This window comes from Gavia stellata, chromosome 24 (genome assembly GCF_030936135.1).
Source record: "Gavia stellata isolate bGavSte3 chromosome 24, bGavSte3.hap2, whole genome shotgun sequence".
In the NCBI taxonomy this organism is placed as follows: Eukaryota; Metazoa; Chordata; class Aves; order Gaviiformes; family Gaviidae; genus Gavia; species Gavia stellata.
The window spans coordinates 7,820,733-7,838,617 of record NC_082617.1 but is presented as its reverse complement, the minus strand read 5'-3'; the positions used below and the strand labels follow the sequence as shown (position 1 = coordinate 7,838,617).

Here is a 17,885-nt window from a genome sequence, read left to right as displayed (position 1 = left end):
GGTGGGAAGGCGGTGCGGCTGCCGAGCGGACATTTTGGTTCCTGGCAGGAAAGGGCGTCGTGGGCTTCACTGCGTTGGGCTCCAAAGGGAGAGAGGGGCCATGTTTAGTACGGGCAAGGTGTCTCAGCACACCGCGGGTAGGCTGGGGGGCTGAGCGGGGAAGGCAGCCCCACCGCCGGGGCCAGCTCGCTGGGAGCCTGCCTTGCCGCACCGGGGGGGCACCGGGCCTCCACGGTGCCCCAGCCTGGGGCTCGCAGGGCCCCCGCACCCCACTTTGGAACACACACCCCCAGCTGAAGGGCAGCCCTGCGAGCGAAGGGCGCGTTTGCCCCGGAGAGAAGCAGCCCCTCCAATTTCTGGGGGTGTCCGTGCGCCTGTGTGCACACACAAGTTGTTCCCCTCGTGTTCTGAAGATAATCCTCTGATCCTTTTCCCAGGTGAAAGGCAGGTTCCCGGAGCTGCACCCCCAGCCCCGCCAGTGAAGTACCGGGAGGCCGAAGGGAGCTGGGGGGGACGGAGGGCCTGTCCTCCGGCGTGAGGCCTGCAAGCCCACAGCTGGGGCCTGCAGGAAGGCGTTCGCCAGCACAGCGCTCGGGCTTGGCTTAAACAGCTCTGAGGGACGAGGAATCTACCCCTGCCCTTGGCAAAGCTGTTCCAACGGTAAATAATACGTTTGTGTGGAAGGTTTATTCATTCAAACACCAGAGAGGCTCTCGGAGCTGCTGAGAAAATACCAAGGAAAAAGAAGGCAGCAATGACCAACAGTGCATGCTTTGCTTCTTCCGGAACAAAATCAAAACATTATTCTTCCAAGCAAGACTGCACTTGCAGCCCGTCACAGCTGAAATATGGCCATTATTTCATAGAGGATATCAAAGGATATCAACAGCTGTTGCTTCAGAGACTGTACGTGTGGAGATGGGGAGGTACCAGACCAAATAATACCACCCGCTCCTGCACTCACCCCTTCTCTTTCAGACCTGCAAAAGGGCTTGTTTTTCCCAAAGCTGATCTTTCCTCTTCCCAGCTGTGCTGTTTGGTCCAACAGACGATGCTACATCTCCTTATTCACCTTGTGCTAGTCTAAACATTCATCCAACCCAACCGCTGCCTCCTTCCCCCAGCACATAGCAAAATAAAGCTCTCCAGACTATCCATCTTCTAAATGATAAACGTTCCAAGTAATTTTTATTTAGAATACAAGAGAGAGGTACAAATGTATTTACACTGTGTACATATACAATCAAATAATATATAATATCAAAGTTTTGTAAATAATGTTTACATAAATATTTACAAAGTTAAAGTGACAGTTGTTTGTTTTTTTCTGGAAGTAAAACACAGTTTGTGAGAACTTTATACATCTTAGACTTAATATTAGAATACCTTCTTTTAAGCTTTATGATACACAGCCCTCCTCTCACGTGTGGCAGGACTCCAGAGGGCGCTTAGAGTTGTCCTTGGGGACAGGGCTGGCCCAGGGACGGGTTTTCTCTGTCCCCAGAGGGCAGCAGAAATAACAGCCGAAATGTTCCCGGCTGTGGGGAGCGATGGGGAGCGATGCTCCGGGGGCTGGAGCAGGCACAGCCAGGCAGAGCACAGGGTCCCCTGCAAAACCTGCCCGTGGATGGGCATTTCCAGCTGGCACATCATGCTGGGGGTGTCCCTGCAGCACATGGCCTGTCCCCTCTGCCCATGGCATTGCTCGGAGCTGTCGGACAAACCCCAACACATGGCTCGGGCTGGAGGAGGGCAGGCAGGGGGATTTTGCCGGGGGAAACACGACCGTTTGCTAAATCAGGGCTCCCGAGGAGGGAAACGTGTCCCTTGGAAAAAGCCACCAGGGCCAAAGCTGCCACTGGGGTAAACAGGCATGAATGGGGTGGCCTCAGCAGGGCTGTGCCAGCCTTTCAACGGGGCATGTGTCTTTCTGGGCACTCGCTGGAGCAGAGGAGGAGTGATAAGAGCATTTTACCTTTCCATCAAATTATCTGTAAAACCCAGGTGTGTCTCATCCAGGCCCAGCTATTAGGCTGCCCCAGCCCTCCGCCAATGTACCGGTAAATCCACACAGGACGTCTCGCTGTGTCCCTTCGCCCCTCTCCCCCTGCCAACCCCAGGGGCCAGCAGCCCACCTACACCACATCTTCCCAGAGAGGATCCCACACGGTGCAGCTGCACCAGCAGCTTGCAGAGCTGGGGGGGGGGTCCCCTCACTCACTGAGCAGCCTGCCAAACCCCATGCAAACAGTGATGCTCCAAAAATAAACCAGCACCCCTCCTTCAACTCACAAAGCAGCCCTGCCTCTGCCCCCCAGCTCTGCCAAGAGCCAACACTCCCCAGTTCATTGCATGTCTCCGCACCAGTCTATGCTGTCCAAAAACCTGCTGCCGCGCCAGGGCTTCACAGCACCATGGTGGGGATGTGGTGGGCCAGGGAGGCGGGATGGGGCACAGGCAGTGCCGGCGAGTGAGCCTGCAGGGAGGCGTTGGGGGGCCGATGGCGGGCGCTTTTCTGGTGTGCCCGCAGCCCGGCAAGCTGGGAGTAGGCACTTTGGCAAACCTGGCACTTGTAGGGACGCTCGCCGGTGTGCAAGCGGACATGGTTGCGGAGGGTGGAGGACTGGCTGAAGCGGCGGTTGCAGAAGCGGCACACGAAGGGCTTGTCCAGGGTGTGGATGCGCATGTGGGAGCGCAGGTTGCTGCGGGAGTTGAAGCCGCGGTGGCAGATGACGCAGCGCATGCGCCCCGTCGTGCTGGCCCCTGTCTCCACTGCGTGGAAGTCCTCTGGGGACAACAGGGGACAGTCAGGCACTGCCCTCCGGCACAGCAGCTGACCCCCTCCCGGAACCCCGAAGATGCTGACTGCCCTAAATAACCACCCCGTGCCCCCTCGCTGGCTCCCTGCCCGCTGAGGATGCCTGCTCGTGGAGACACCCATCCCGGGCAGAGCAGGGTCACAGGCTGGCACTTCGGACTTTGGGATGGGGCCAGACCTGGGAACAGGCTCACCCAAATCCAAGTGAGGGCGAACACTCAAGCTGACCTGTCTCCCCTATAGATGGGCACAAAAAGTGCTTTTCCCCTCCCTGGGCTGCAAGCAGAGCTGGAGGGGGTGAGCAGAGGAACCCCCAGCCCACAGCCACGCTGCCCTGACCTCCAGCCTGGGCCCTTCGGCAGCAGCACGCCATCCCTGTGCTGCTCCCAGCTTCTCCCCCTGCTCCACTGGGCTCCGACCCGGCTCTCTCGGAAGAGAGATGGGGTCTGGCCGTGAACACATGATTCCCCAAAAGTGCCCAAGAGGTCTGCTGCCTGCCTGCAGAGGAGCGCCTCGGGGAACCACCAAGACAAGCAGAGAGCAAAAGCCCAAGGAGAGAAAAGCCTCCTGCCATGGTGATTTGGGGAAAGATCTGTTAAATGCAGAGTGGGGACGTAGGCAGCTGCATCCACTCGGTGTTTCGCAGCACGTTGGGGCTGCCTTCCTCCTGCTCACATGCCTGCCCTGCTCCTCCCTGCCCAGCTGGGTCAGGCAGTGGCTGCTGGCCACCGCACCAGCAATAGCTGTGGGCAAACCAGCTCGGAGGCAAGCCCCTGAATTACTGGGGACCTGCTCAAGCTGTATGGATCTGTCTCATAGTCCCTGTGTTTGTCCCCAGAGAGTTGGGGGATCTGACATATCTCCGGGGGTGTCCCTGCCCCATGCCCACCCCATAGCCTCAGAGCTGGGGACAGGGTGAACAGAGAACGGACAAGGATGCTGCACCCATGGCTGTTTCTGATGTTACCTACCATGTTTATTCTTCTTCTGCTCCTCTTCCAGCCCTGGCACACCCGGGATGCCCAGGAAGGTGTTGTGGGAGTTCCCATACCAGACCAGCAGCTCTTGGTCTGGAGGAATCATCTAGAGAGAGAGAGATACAGATGGTTGTGTCGGGAGGGGATGCTGAACGGTTCCCTGTGCATCCTCGGCTGGTCGCTTCAGACCTACCCTGGCCGTACCCCACCTCCCGCCAGACCCTGCTGCCATCTGGGACCTGCCAGCGGCCCCCAGCACCCCCAAGCAGGCACAGCACAGCCCAGCCTGCAGTGCTGGAGGCAATGGCATGGCTCAGCACCATCCAGCACCGGCACAAACTTGCACCAGCGTCTCCCCCAGGCTGAGCCACAAACAACGTGACAGGCAAATAAGCAGCTACAGAGCACACAGACGGAGCTGGGGTCTCTGGAGTGAAGAATCCAGCAGTCCCTGCAGCTCGGTGAGATGAGGACACAGCGGAACACAGAGACACAGAGAAAAAATTCATTTGTGAACCCATGAACTGCAGCGAGGCACAAGTGACACAGAACAAAGCAGGGAGCCATGACATGGAGCCCTGGCTCAGTGCTCTTACAGAGCATTACGGCTCCGAACAGAGCTGTCGGCACCCTCCTGCTGTAGGGCACAGGCAGCATCTTCCACCCAACCCCACCGGGGCTTATTTTAGCAGGTGGAAATGCAGATGTGCCAGCAAAGGTCTCATCACCCCAAGGATCGGAGGAGAGCTCGGGGGCTGCTACGGGAGAATGTGGCTCAGGTGCGAGATGCTGCCTCCATCCCACGCCAAAGCTCCGCTGCCTGCAACAGCCCAAGGAGATCTATAGGGCCAGGGAAGGGCTTTGCACCACCCACACTCCTGTTTCCCTGAAACGATGGCACTTCTTCTTCCCCTGTTGTTCCCGTTATGTTCCTGCACTGCCGGGGCGGCTGGAGCGAGCAGCCAGGAAACGCTGTTCAAGCCTCCCCACGTCAAGCAGCCGTGGCTGGGAAGACGGATGCTCTCACACCAGAGCAGCTGCTTCAGGCAACGCTAATAACAACATCACTTCATAAAAAATACACGTTTTCCCCTTGCAGGTCCCCGGTGTTAAGAATCTGATTTAGAAATAGGAAAGTCCCCTGTTTCAGAGGACAGCTTTCCATACAGAGTAGTGCAAGAAAAGCATCATCTCCACAAAACATAAATTAGATCACCCGAGTGCTGAAAATGTGCCTAATTTTAAGCACCTGAAAGCAGTGGGAATCTGACTTCATATGTTTAAGTGTCTGTCTGCATAAAGACCTCCCTGGGGCTGCAGAGTAGGAATTTGGGAGGCAGGGGAAGCCAACATAATTTTGCATCCCAAATTGGTGCCGTTTCTTGGTGTCGTAACAGAAAATGAGTTATTTTTAATACAAGCAAATAGAATAAAATATCACCAAAAGGATAAAACACATTGCATGTGCACATGTATGTGTGCATGCACGTTTATAGTTTATATTCTGCTGGAGCTGGTGCACATATGCCAGCAGCGGGTTAGCACCCATGTGCATATACCCCAAAGCAATTTAAATTGCCCCCCAGGAATCTCGTGGCCTTCAGATCAAAGGCCAAAACGACACTGCCCTCACTTCATTTTCCAGCAGTGGAAACTTGAAATTGCTGAGGAAGAGAATGGGAAAAACAAACTAGCACGTAAGGGCAGGAACAAGCAAAATGCGTGAAAATATTAAAGGCAAATAGTGAAAAAGGCACCAATAAATCTCATTTTGTGGTGTGTAGGTGAGAAAAGGCATCCTAAGAGATACTGTGCTGGAGTCATGGTGCAGAGGTGGGTGCAGAGCGGTGCCTGCCGGGGAGGGGATGCAGCGGGCACGGGGCAGGAGGCTGACAGTGCCCGTGCTCGGACGCGTGTGCTGCTGAGAGAGGGCACCGCTAAGATCAGATCGGTGTTTGCGTATCCTGCCCGAGACTGAGCTGTTCCAGCTGGCCTCGGGCTGATGCTGCACTCTTGGTCCAGGATTGTGGTGAGGGAGGCGACGAGGCAGGAGCGGGGGTAACAAGCGGGGAGCTCGCTCGGGTCTGAGGGGCTGCATTTGTGTGCCCATGACGCCGCGCTGGGGGATTAATGAGCGGAGAGAGAACCACAAAAGGAAAATCCTCTCTTGCTTTTCCTTTTCTTGTTGGGTGCACAAACCCCAACGAGTTTGAACAAGCGATCAGTTTTGGACTGCCTGTGTGTGCATGCACGCGTGCCTGCAGGCGTGTTGCACAGGTGGGAACGGGGAGCCCATGAAAGATGCAGATCCTCGACCTGTCGTGCCCCATTGTGACCCGGCTCCTCGCACACTCCACGCTTCCCTTCCTCACACTCTCACACGGAAAGCCCTGGCCCCTTCTGCTCCTCCCGGCACGGAGGGACCCATGCTGACCTGGCGGTAGCGGGAACACCACTGGGCGCCTGCCATGCCCGGGGATCACGCCGCAGTGTGACAGCGGTCACCCTTCATCCCCACTTTCACCTCCCCATCACTCGGGGTTCAGCACTCTCAACATTTCAACTTTGCTGCTTGTGCTGAGGGAATTAAACTCATCCTGCTCTGGCGCTTGCTGCTTCAGCCCCGGGAGCAAGCCTGCAGATTGACTGTGACTGTACGGGACCTCTGCACACACGTCCCCAAATATTGGCTCACCCGCCCCATCATCCCTGCACGCAGAAGGTGTGAGGAACACGGCTGTATTCCTAATGACACCATGGCTACCTGGAATTATTTTACTTCTTTGCATAATTTAAGAACAGTAATAAAAAGAAATTAAGCTGCTGTCACAACAGGCACAGCTGCCCACAAGAATATCAGGTCTTAAAACCAGGTATAGCTGAAACCTGCGGAGGGGTGTCCAGGATGGGGAGAGCAGCTCAGAAGCGCTCGGGGCTCCTGCAGCATTGCACGGGGAAAGGCGGCAGAGCCCTGAGGAGGCACACAGCACTCTCCCGCAGCAGAAGAAAATACCTGTTCTCTTCTTACCCACCCACTCTCCTTTCCCATCCCACTGCAGCAATCCCAAACCCAGCCCTGATGCTGGCTCAGTGCAGGATTGAGTCGTGGTCCTGTGCCGTGGAGCATTTAAGCAGCTGCTCCTCTGTAAGCCAGCACAGGAGCGCAGACAGATCCGGGGAGCTGCCCTTGGCCACAGAACCAGCGGGCATTTGTGCTCTTTCCCAGCTAAGAGCTTCTCCCAGCTGCAAGCAGCCGCGGGAGCCCACGCTCCCAAGTGTCCGAGACTCTGGACCCGATATTGGAGAGGTTCAGTCCCCCAGCGCAGGTCTGGGATGGAGTGGGAGATGTTCCCTCTTGTGACTCTAAGCTGAAGCAGCTGCGCAGGGACAGCTCCCCGAGCTCCAACCTTCCTCCACCTGCACCAGCATCGGGTTATGGGGACGCTGTACATAAGCAGGGCTGGTCCCCGCTGTCACACCGCTGGCACTGCACGACTCGTACACACGTAGCATCAACGCTGCCAGGAAGCTGGACACCAGCCTCCACCCCAGCATCTCCTGCAGGGAGCTTCAGCGTTCACCCCATAGCATGGCAGCCTGTGCCCTGGGACATCCCTGGGACCCAGCGCCTGCCCCTGCTCCCCTGCCGGGCCAGCACCCACCAGCGCTGCGTACAGGAGCGCGTGGATGAGCCGGGCAGGATGAGGCCCTTCCCCACAGCCCCGCTGCAGACAGCCCGAGGCACGGCTGTGCCAGCACCGCACCCTGCCTGCTCTGCGGCTCCCTGCCCGGCTCCAGCAGCCCCGATCCTCCTCTCGTGCTCCGTTTACAGCCAGAGCCGCTGGTGAACCCCTGGGTGAAAGCTGTGCAGAGTCAGGCACAGCCTGCGCTCAGCACCTGGGTTTCACAAAAAAACCACAGCTCTTCCCCTGCTACAGAGAAGCAGGTTCTGCACAAAATCCCATTTTTCAAGACAGCATCAAAACCCCACTCCTGCCCAAAGCCCAGCTGGGCCAAGATTGCAGCTCTTTTACGCTTTACACCCCAAAACAAGCTTGGGCAGCATTTGCTCTCCTTCTGCTCAACACACATCACCCCATGAGCCCACTGAAAGGGGACAGAGAAAAGGGCCACTCGCTGCTCCCTGGCATCTCCCCAAACCCCTTGCAATGGTCTTTCCCAGGGGATCTGGGTGCCAGGGACAGCAAAGCCACCCTGCGCTCCCACAGATGCCCCAGCAGCGGCCCAAAGAACAAGGGAGTGTCTGTGGGGTGGGGGGTCCCAGCACCCTGCTCCTGCTCCCCTCCCGGCCCCGCTTACTTCAATGGCCTTGTAGAAGATGCTGTTCCCGATCTGGACCACCTCCAGGTTCTGCTCCTGCTCATTCCGGGCACATTTGATGTAGGTCATCCAGCTGCGGTGGTCCTCCTGGCTGGCATCGATGAAGTACCGCACCGTGCCGTCTTCGTTGAAGACCTGGGAGGGGGAAGAGAGCGGTTTGTAGTGATGCTGCCCGCAATGGACTGAGGCCCTCCACCTCCTGCCTCTGGGATCAAGTCCGCAGCCGGGGATAAGCTCAAAGCCAGCACGGCTTCGGGGCTGAGACCCTGCCAGCAGCCGGGAGCTGCAGACCGGAGATGCCCAAACCCGTCGTGCTCATGGTGCCGGAGCACGCACCCTCAGCAGGGCTGAGGAAGGGCACCCTGCTCTCGCTGGGCAGGCACGGCTGGCCCATGCCCACCCGGATAACCCACCTCCCTGCCTCGATCCCCCTTCTCGGGGGAGCCCCACCAGCAGCTCGGCCCCGAAGGGGCTATTCAGCATCCTGCAGCTGCCCGCAGGAGCGGGGGCATCCCTGGGTGGAGGAGGAAGGTGCCTGCCAGACCTGGCCCTCAGGGGAAGGTGCTTTGCAGGGTGGCAGGAAAGGTGGGGCAAGTTTCTATTAGGCATAAAATAAAAATGAATAATAATTAATAATAATTAAAAAGTGCAAGTCTGACAGTCAGGGAAATAAAAAAAATTAGGGAAACACCGTCTACTAGCTGGGCATTAACGCGTGATGTCCTGGCAGCTCAGACCCCCCAAAAGCCTCACGGCTTCACTCGGGGTTAACGGCACCGGGGCTGGGACACAGCGGGGACGGGGCAGAGCTGGTTTCTCCCGCCGTGCCCGGGGCGGGCGGCTGCCAGCCGGGTGTTTCACCACGACGGGGAAGGGCAGGGCAGGGCGTGATCCTGGGACACGAGCAAGAGCGTTTCGGGGCTCCTCCGAGAGCTGGCTGCACCCCGAGGGCTGAAGCAGCCTTGGCTCTGCTCCCGCCCTGGGGGAAGCCAGATCTTTGCAGGAACGGGGAAACTGAGGCACGGGGAGGGTGCCTGGCGGCACACAAGCGCAGGACAAAGCCCCCGGGCCCCAGCACCCCGTCCCTGCCTCTCCCCGGGGCTGGGGGGGGTCGTTACCTCCCACATGAGGTTGTTGTTCTTGCACAGGTCCACATGCTCCGGCGAGATGACCCTGCCCGTGAACGGTCCCATCTCGGTGCCCGCCTTGATCCAGGTCTTGGAGAAGATGCCGAGCCCCTCCCCGGGGATGGAGCTCTGGGCGATGATCACTTCCGACGGCAGCACCAGGCTGGACAGCTTCTGCACCTCTGCGGGCGGCGGGAGAGGGCTCGGAAACGGGACCCGCCGCCTTCCCCCCCCCCTCCGCCCCGCCGCTCCCCGGGCCGGCGGCGGGGACGGGCCGGGGGTGCCCGGGAGGGGGGCAGCGGGGACCCCTCCCCGGCCCCAGCCCCAGCCCCAAGCCCGGGTCTGAGCCTTTTAAACGCCCAACCGGGCTCCTACAAAGCGGTACAAGGTTCCCCCGCGGCATTGAGGAGGTACCTGGGAAAAGCAGCCCGGGCCGGGCGAGGGAGCGGGGCTGAGAAAGGGGGTTAAATGGTGTCTATTTCGGCCCATCCAGCAATTTGTCATGCTGTTAAAGTGATCTGCATTCATTAAACTCAACTAGAAAGAAATTGCTAATTCTAAATTCATTAGTCCTTTAGGAATGCTGTAGCGGTACATTGTGCCTGAATGGCGCAAGGGCTTGTTTAAAAGGGCCCAGGAATTCCTCTTACAAAATGGGGAGATGAGATGGTTGACATATCGTGAATGGAAATGGAATTAGCCTTCATGGTAAATTAAGAGAGGAACAGAAATCCGAGAGAGGGAGAAGGGAGCCGGGACGCCCCGGCGATGCCGGGGCGAGAGAAAAGATATTGTCCCGGGCGGCTGAATGCGGGGCGGCCCCGGCCCCCCCCGGCCCCCTCCCCAGCCCGCGGTTTAAGTGGGAACTTTCTCAGGTCAAGCCCAAGTTAACCAAATGAATTTAAAGCCCTTCTTCCCCACTCAACTGCTGTTACACGCCTGGGGAGAGCGGGGCGCCGGGAGCCGCATCCCGCCGCCGGGCACCGGGGGCCCGTCCCGGGGCCGATGGGGGGGTCGGGGCGGGGTGGGAGGGGGGGACACACACACCGGTGCGGCCACTCACCTCCGGAGAAGGACTGAGCCAGGACCTCGGCCGTGAAGGCGGTCTTGGGGCTGCTCTTCTCCTCGAAGAGCTGCTCGCCCAGGACGTTTCTCCAGCGGCCGTAGAGGAAGCTGTGCAGGATGTCGGAGGTGATCACCTCGGCCAGCGAGAGCCCCTGCGGCTTCAGCCCGGGCTTGAGCACCAGGGCTTCGGCGGGCAGCACCGAGCCCATCATGGGGGCGAGGCGGCGGGCGGGCCGGGCTCGGCGGGGCGCGGGCGGCGGGCCGGGCTCCGTGCCGCTCGGCGGCTCCCGCCCGGCTATATATGAGCTTCATTGACCCTCCTAATTGGTTATTAATGACCTCCCTGACGTTGGCGGAGAGACTGGGGCTGCCGGAGCGAGGCGAGCCGTCGGAGCCCCCCCCTCCCCTCCCTCCCCTCCCCGGGGGTGGGGTGGCTGGAGGGAGGGAGGGACACGGCGAGCGCACATGCACGCACACACATGCACACACCCGCATGCACACACATATATACACACACACATATATACACACACGCACCGGCTCAGCCCCCCGCACCCCCCGGCCCAGGCAAACCCAAACCCGGGCACCAGCAGCCGGACAGGGCGAAAAAGCAACGAAACCGGCAGAAATGCCCACGCCGGTGCCCCACGGACGTGGCGCACCCTCGGGCACGGCCCCGCACGGCCCCGCTCCCCGCCCGGTCCCCGCGCTCGTTTTGGGGGCGAAACGCGGCGCTTCGGGACCGCCGCGCCCTACAACGAAATCGGCGGCCCCGACGCCGGCAGCCCCCGCTGCTCGGCGGCGTTTGGCCCCCGCGGCCCCGCGGGAACGGGCCGGGGCTCCCCCGGAGGGTCCCGAGCCCCCGCGGCTCCCCGTTCCCCCCCCGTATCCCCGGCCCGGCGGGTCGGTACCGGCGGCCCCGGGAGGAGCCGGCGCTGCCCCCCAAATCTCGGGGAGGGTCCCCAAGCACGGGGGGGGGGGGGGGGCAGGCGCCCCCGGGGCTGGTTCCCCGCTTGCATCCAGGTCCGGTCCCCAAACCTGCATCCCCGTTGCATTTCCCAGCGGAAGGTGGGAAGTGCCGGGAATTGTGCCCACGGGTGAAGGGGACCGGAGTGGATCCCCCACCTTCCCGCAATGGCAACTGTGTCCTGCCGCGTCCCCCCCCCCCCAGGGCCGGACCCCCACCCCGGGGGAGGCTGCGGCATCTCTGGGGCTCTGCGGCCGCAGCATCCCCATCTCCGCCCCCGAGCACAGTCCCGGGCCAGCCCCGGTGCCCACGCCACCCCCTGCCCCGCCGTGCCCCGCAGCCCCCCCCGCCCCCCAGGAAGGTGGCACCAGAGCGGTCCCCACAAAGTCAGCGCTCCCCTCCCTCAGGGCCGCAGCTTTGCCGGCTCAGCAAAGGGTTAATCCTCCCTGGATTTAAACCCAATCCTGCTGTGTCGGAGCTTAGAGCCCTCTCCTTCGCCTTGTTCTTTTGATTTTCATGGGGACGAGGGGCTGTAAAGGGCTGGGCTGGGGGGGGGGGGGGGGAGAAGGATGGGCCCCCAAATTCCTCAAGCACTCAAAGGCCGGCTCCCGCACTCCAAACCCCGGCGGCCCCGCGGGGTCCGGACCGTGCCCGGAGAAGGAGCCGGGCACAGCAGACCCCCCCGCTCCCCCCGGGCCGGTATTTTACAGGGTGAGGCTGTGGGGCGGCTCTTCCCCTCGGCAGGGCTGCCTGGCGAAAATGCTGTTCCAACCCAGGTGCAATTATTTCTATTAACCCACTCAAGAAGAGGCGCAAATGTCAGGAATCAACGCAAACCTGCGGTCACCCAGGGTGTTTGCCCGGAGAGAGGCAGCGCTGCCCCTAGAAAGGGGAGGTTAATAACCTGCCAGGGTTTGCTTTGGGTTTTAATATGCGTAAAAAATAAGTTTATTTTGTTTTTCTGGACTTGGGCTATAGGAGCGCTCAGCCGACGTGGCGTGTGAATATTTCAGCTTTGCTCTTTAGCAACAGCAAGTTACATTTCTAACGCATCAGGTGGAAAGCTTTCACAACACTGGGCTTCCTCCGGCCGCCCGGGCAAGCGATCCCCTCGGATTGCTCCCCCCCCCCCCCCCCAGGAAACACATCAACCCTCCAGTTATCCCGGGACAGTAACAAAATAGATGCTCTTCAAAACCCCGCGACTCCCGTGCGGGCTGCGCTGCAGCCCCGGTCCCGGCTGCGGGGGATTGCGGGGGGCTGCGGGGGGCTGCGGGGGGCTGCGGGGGGCTCGGAGGGGGGGTGATGGAAAAAGGTGGTGGGGAAAAAAAAAAAAAATCCTTCCACTTTCTGCGTGGTTTTAAATATCCCCAGCTGTTTCGCAAAGCTTCTTCCCGGTCCTAGGAAGGTCCTTTGGTGTGTCGTCCCCCCCGTTTCTCTTTTTTTAATATCGCAGCTATCCCTCCTTTTTAACATTTAAGAGGAAACAAGTTTAATATTCATGGCTGTTAATAGAGAAGGGCCATTATCGCCGCCCCATTGTTCTGAGCCCCGCACAATGCTGCTTGTATTTTCATGTGTATATTCCCAAAGTTCCTTCTGAGCGTTTAGTGAGCACTTTAATATTCATGGGTGTTAATAGAGAAGCCCTCAGTATATTGGCATATTGTTGGGAGGTGTACATATTGGTCTGACTTTGAATAGCCACAGTCCTCTTTTCTTTTGCTCTGTTTTGCAGGGTTGATGGGCCAGGAGTAAATGGGCATTTTTCCCCCCCGTCTCCCCCTTACAGAGAGAACATCTTTATTCCAGTCCCAGACTTTCTGGTTTCCCATTCAGGACCCTCAGAAATAATGTCAGGCAGAAGAAAAGTGGAGCAAATCAATCTTTCATGGTCTTTTTGAGACCAATTTGACATCCATGGACTCTTCTTTTCTTTCACAGCCTACAAGGGGATGGTCAGGATCTGGACAAGGTTGGGGTCTGATGAGGGGAGACATGGGATCATAATGCAGCAAAGAGAGAAAAGAAAAGCAAAACAAGAAAAGATTGCAGGGATGGGGTGATGGAGGAAAAATGAGGGTGAATGACAGTGCAAGAAAGGAGATTAGAGCCCAGCAGCTGCTTTTTGGGGGGCGGGGGGGAGGGGGGGCTCCGTCCCCTCTTCCAGCCCTTCGCATGAATAGGATTTGAACAGAGCGGAGATTGATTTATAGTTATTGCAGTTGAACATTTATTGCTCTTAAAGAGTGGCGGGGAGAAAAGAGAGAAAAGGGGTTTGAAAAGCTCCTTTCTGTATTAAAGAGGTATCAAATGAAGACTGCTGAGATAATATACAGTGGCCAATGGGAATTTGATTTGCTTTAAAATTTAACTCTTGTGGGGCCGCCGCTGACGGACGCGCCGGGGCCGGGCCGGGGCCGGACCGGGCGCTGCCTCCGCGGGCGCGCAGGGGCGCGGAGCCGCCGCTGCCCCGGGCCGGCGGCAGCCGATGTTGGGTTCCCAGCGCTGCCCAGCGCCCGGCTTTACCGCGAAATTCTCCCTCCGGGCGGTCCTGTGCGCGGCGGGGGAACGGCTACAGCCGCGAAATTATTGTTATTATTTCTTCGTTATTACCATAATTTTTTTTTTTTTTTCCCGTAAGGGGGGGTGAAGGCAAGCGGGGTGCGGAGCTGCGAAATAACCCGGGCAGGGAAGAGCCCTTCTCGGAGCTGAGTTTTCCTGCTCTAAAACCGGAGGTTTCTCCTCCCCGGCAGCAGAAACGCGATCGCAGCCGAGTCCCCCCGGGCGCAGAAAGGAGCCCATTGTTCGATGGGGAGAAATACATTTTTAGCGGTGATTGAAAGCTCCCCTCTCGTTTGAACTCTAGAAGAAAGTCCCTGGCAGGGAAGAGCATCCCCCCTCCCTCTGCCCCAACATCTGTTTGGAGCAATCCAGGCTCTAGGGCAGAGCCGGGCTCTGCCCCCTCCCAAAGTCATTAAAAAGATATTAGTTGAGCTGAGAAAAGTCCGGCGCAGCCCCCGATCCGGGGTGGGGTGTGTGGGGGGGTGTGTGTCATTAAAGGCGATTTGGGATTTGCCAGCGCTAATGCCAGGCGACGGGACGCACGGGCTCCGGGTTCAAAAGCTCGCCCGCCCCGGCCGCCCCGCCGCGCCCTGCCCGCTGCCCGGGGCCCTGGAGCCCGGGGCCGGCGCGGCGCGGACCGGCCGACCCCATCACCTGCCCCGTGCGCCCCGCCGAGCGCCGGGGACCGGCGGCGAGAGCCGGGCTGGGAGCCGCGGCCGTCAGCTGCTCTGGCCGCATCCCCTGCACCTCCACCGGCTGCGAATGCCCCGGGAGCCGGAGGGAAGGGGGGGCAGGAGGGATCATTGCACCCCTGCGGCTGCCGCAGGAGCCAGGCGCCTCCGAAGTTGCTAAATGTGTCATTTATTAAAGCATTCAGGGGGCTTTTCTTTGGCGTTTGCTTGCAAACTCACAAAGGCCGAGCTGCTGTTTGGGGGTCTTTTCTGATGGAAAAAGGGCTCGGAGACCCCCGGCACAAAAGAAATCCTGGCAGTGCTTTCAATGGCCAGGACTCAATGAGGGGGACCCTGTGCGCAGCGGGCGGGGGCGAGGGGCCGCCCGGTGCTGCCTGAAAGGCAGGCCTGAATGTAATGGGGAGATCTGCGTTTATTTGTTGGGATCACATTTAATTAGCTTAGTACAACCCTTGAAAGACAAAGGGACCTCAATCTGGATCCAATCTGAAGCTCGTTTGGAGAGCGAGGGCTCCTGGAAAAGTCAAAAGAGAGAAAGGAGAAAGAAAGGGGAGGCTGGGAGAGAAAGGGGCTGGGGGCCCAGCCAGGTGACTGGCACGCGTGAAACAAGGGGGCCTTTTGGGCACAAGGCAGGGCTCAAAAGGGAGGGAGGAAAATAGCCTCTTCCTCAGGTTTTACCTACTTAAACCCCCTGAAGGGGCCGGAGCTGAAAAGCCTCAATAGGGGCTAAGGAGGCTGCAAAGCAAACAGCAGCGCTGGAGAGGGGGCTCCAGCCCTGCCGCCGCAGCAGTTGGCGGCACTCGGTTATGGGAATGCGCCCAAATGTTACCTGCGCCCGGGAACGCTCCCACCGCTGCTGTCGACCGCCCCGGAGCAGGAGGTGCGGGGGGACGAGGCGATGCCCAGGGTGAGCCTGGGCTGGGGGAGCCGGTGGGCTGGCTGCCCCCCACCCCAGCACGGGGTCCCTCGCTGGTCCCCATGTCCCTTCCATAGGGTGAGACCCCCCCGTGCCTCCACTCACCCCTCTGGGGCCCAGGCAGCACCCCTGCCCCATTGCTTGGGGTGCTTCACCACGTGCCGATGGGGCCGTGGCTGGCCTGACATCGAGGGGGGGGGTCCCCATGGGGGCACCCCTTGCTCCGGGGCAGTCCCCAGCATCCTCCCTCCCAACACAGGGCACACACAGGTGGGTGACGCAGAGGATGCGTTGCCACCTCCCCAGGGGCAAAAAGGAGGACAGCGGCTGTCCCCAGTTGGAGCCCCTCGTCCCCCTCCAAACCACGTGCTGCCTGTCGGTCCCAGCTCTCCTCCGGTGGGGTCAGGAGCAGTGGGGAGGGTTCGGGGTGCCCCAGAGCAGTGCAGACTCCTTGGTGGGTGCCCAGAGGCTCTTGGTGGAGGGGGGGGTTGGTGCCGTGAAGCCATGACCCTCCCGGCGAGTGCTCCGGTGCAGAGCGCTGCAGCCCCTCCGAACCAGGCGAGCTGATTGCACTGCTTGGAAAGGGAGCGTTAGGGCATTATTTGCCTCCATTTCACTCTGCGGGAGGCCGTGGAGCCGAGCAGAGATGCTGAGTGCTCTCCCCTCCGATCTCGCTTGCTTTCTTGCCTTTTTTTCCCCTTTTTTTTTTGTAAGTGGTATTTCCAGGATTATTTTGGCAAGGCGGGTCACAGAGCACAAAAGCAAACGGGAGGAAAAAAACCACTATCCGCGCCTTCCCGGATGCATACAACTGCTTCCCGGGGCTCAGGCAGCCTCGAAATGAAACATGATTGTGGCAAATTATGGCAGTAACTCCTCGTCCGCCTCCACAGCGCTGCGGCTCAGCGAGCGGGGCCGGTGGCACAGGGCAGCTGGATGCCAGCACCCACCGAGGCATCCCCCAGCACCGCGAGGCCCTCGCTGAGCTGCTGGGAAACGCGAAGTGTGAAATATCCTCGTGATGGCTTTTCTGCCCACAACCAAACATTTTGGCTGGAGGTGATCGAGGCATCAGGGGGTTCAACCTCCTCAAAGTGGCCGGCAGCTCCCTGGGGGTCCTGGCGAGGCCGGGGCCAGGCTGTGGGGCCAGGCACATCTCCACGGTCTCTGCACCCAGGGTGGATGCCAAAGTTGCTCCCCACCGTTAGAGGTTCCTGCCCGACAGCACGGAGCAGGAGGGAGTGAGGAGGAGGGATTTGGACTGGAGAAGCAGAAAAATCTCTGCACTTTTTCCTCCCCTCTGGCAGCGACCTGGGGATGGGACTGTCGCATCCCACCACCATCTCTCCTGTATTCCACCGCTGTCTTTCTCACATCCCACCGCTGTCTCTCCCGCATCCCACTGACATCTCTCCTGCATCCCATCACCATCTCTCCTGCAGCAGCAGCTCCAGCACCCAGGGCAGGGCAGGGCGAGCTGCCCAAGGGGAGAGGACATGTGTAAGCCCCATCACTCCCCCCTGCCCCTTTCTCTGCTCCCCACGAGGGCCGGGCCAGGGCGACGCTGGCCGTGCTGCTCCAGCAGTTGCCGTACCCATGGGCTGGCTGCAATATGGGGGGATTGCAGGAGCCGGTGTCAGCAGACGGCAGCTAATGCCGGGCAGGACCACGGCCCAAGGTGTCCAGCCCAGCCTCCCGGGACCACGGCCAGGCAGTGTCCCCAGGGCCAGGGGACGAGGGGAGGGACGAGCCCCGACAAGCTGGAGGCAGCGAGGCCGTGCCCGGCCAGGGTGGAGGGCAGGGATGGGTGCCAGGAGCGGGGCCGCCGCGCAGACAGGTGACCCCGTTGGCGGGGCCGAGGAGGCAGGAGGGAGAGAGGAGCCCTCCCGCAGCTCCTGCCCTTTGCCGGCCCTATTCTCTCCAAAACAAACAGAGCGGCAGCCCCTGCCTCCCCGTGTAATGACTCCACAGCGGCGAAGTTTAATATTCCCCGGTCAATGGCCCAAACAAGGAGCCCCGCCGGTTGGTGCGGCTCGCCGGGGCACGGCCGCCGGTGAGTGACGGCTCACACAAAGGGAAGGGACCGTCTAATCCCCCGGGACTGCGGCACCTGCACCCCAGCCCGACCAGGATTAAAGGGGAGCGAGCTGGCCTCTGTGAAGATCAGAGGCTTCTTTATAGATGCCTTGAAATAGGATTTCCTCAAGTGATAAGGGGCAGAGTGGGGAGATAATCGGGGGGGGCTGTTGGTACCCACCCCCACGTCAACCCCAGAGATGCTCTTTTGGGTCGTCTGCCTTAAACCAGGTGCCCCACAGCTGGAAGGAGGTGACCAGGGGGACCTGGGGACCCCGTTCCCCTTGTCCCAGGGGTGGCTGATCCCTCCCCGCCATCCCCCTCCATCTCCAGCACCCGCC

The 17,885-nt window shown here is 59.9% G+C and overlaps 1 protein-coding gene across 1 annotated transcript; it reads right to left on the bottom strand.

The window, feature by feature from the left end:
* Nucleotides 1-2,404: 2,404 nt before the first annotated feature.
* PRDM12 (PR/SET domain 12) lies at nt 2,405-10,540 on the bottom strand. Its single transcript, XM_059828959.1, has 5 exons — nt 10,327-10,540; nt 9,255-9,445; nt 8,116-8,271; nt 3,790-3,901; nt 2,405-2,787 (listed from the first exon to the last, which is right to left on the bottom strand). The coding sequence occupies exons 1-5, from the start codon at nt 10,538-10,540 to the stop codon at nt 2,405-2,407; spliced, it is 1,056 nt and encodes a 351-aa protein (XP_059684942.1).
* Between the last annotated feature and the right edge of the window lie 7,345 nt (nt 10,541-17,885).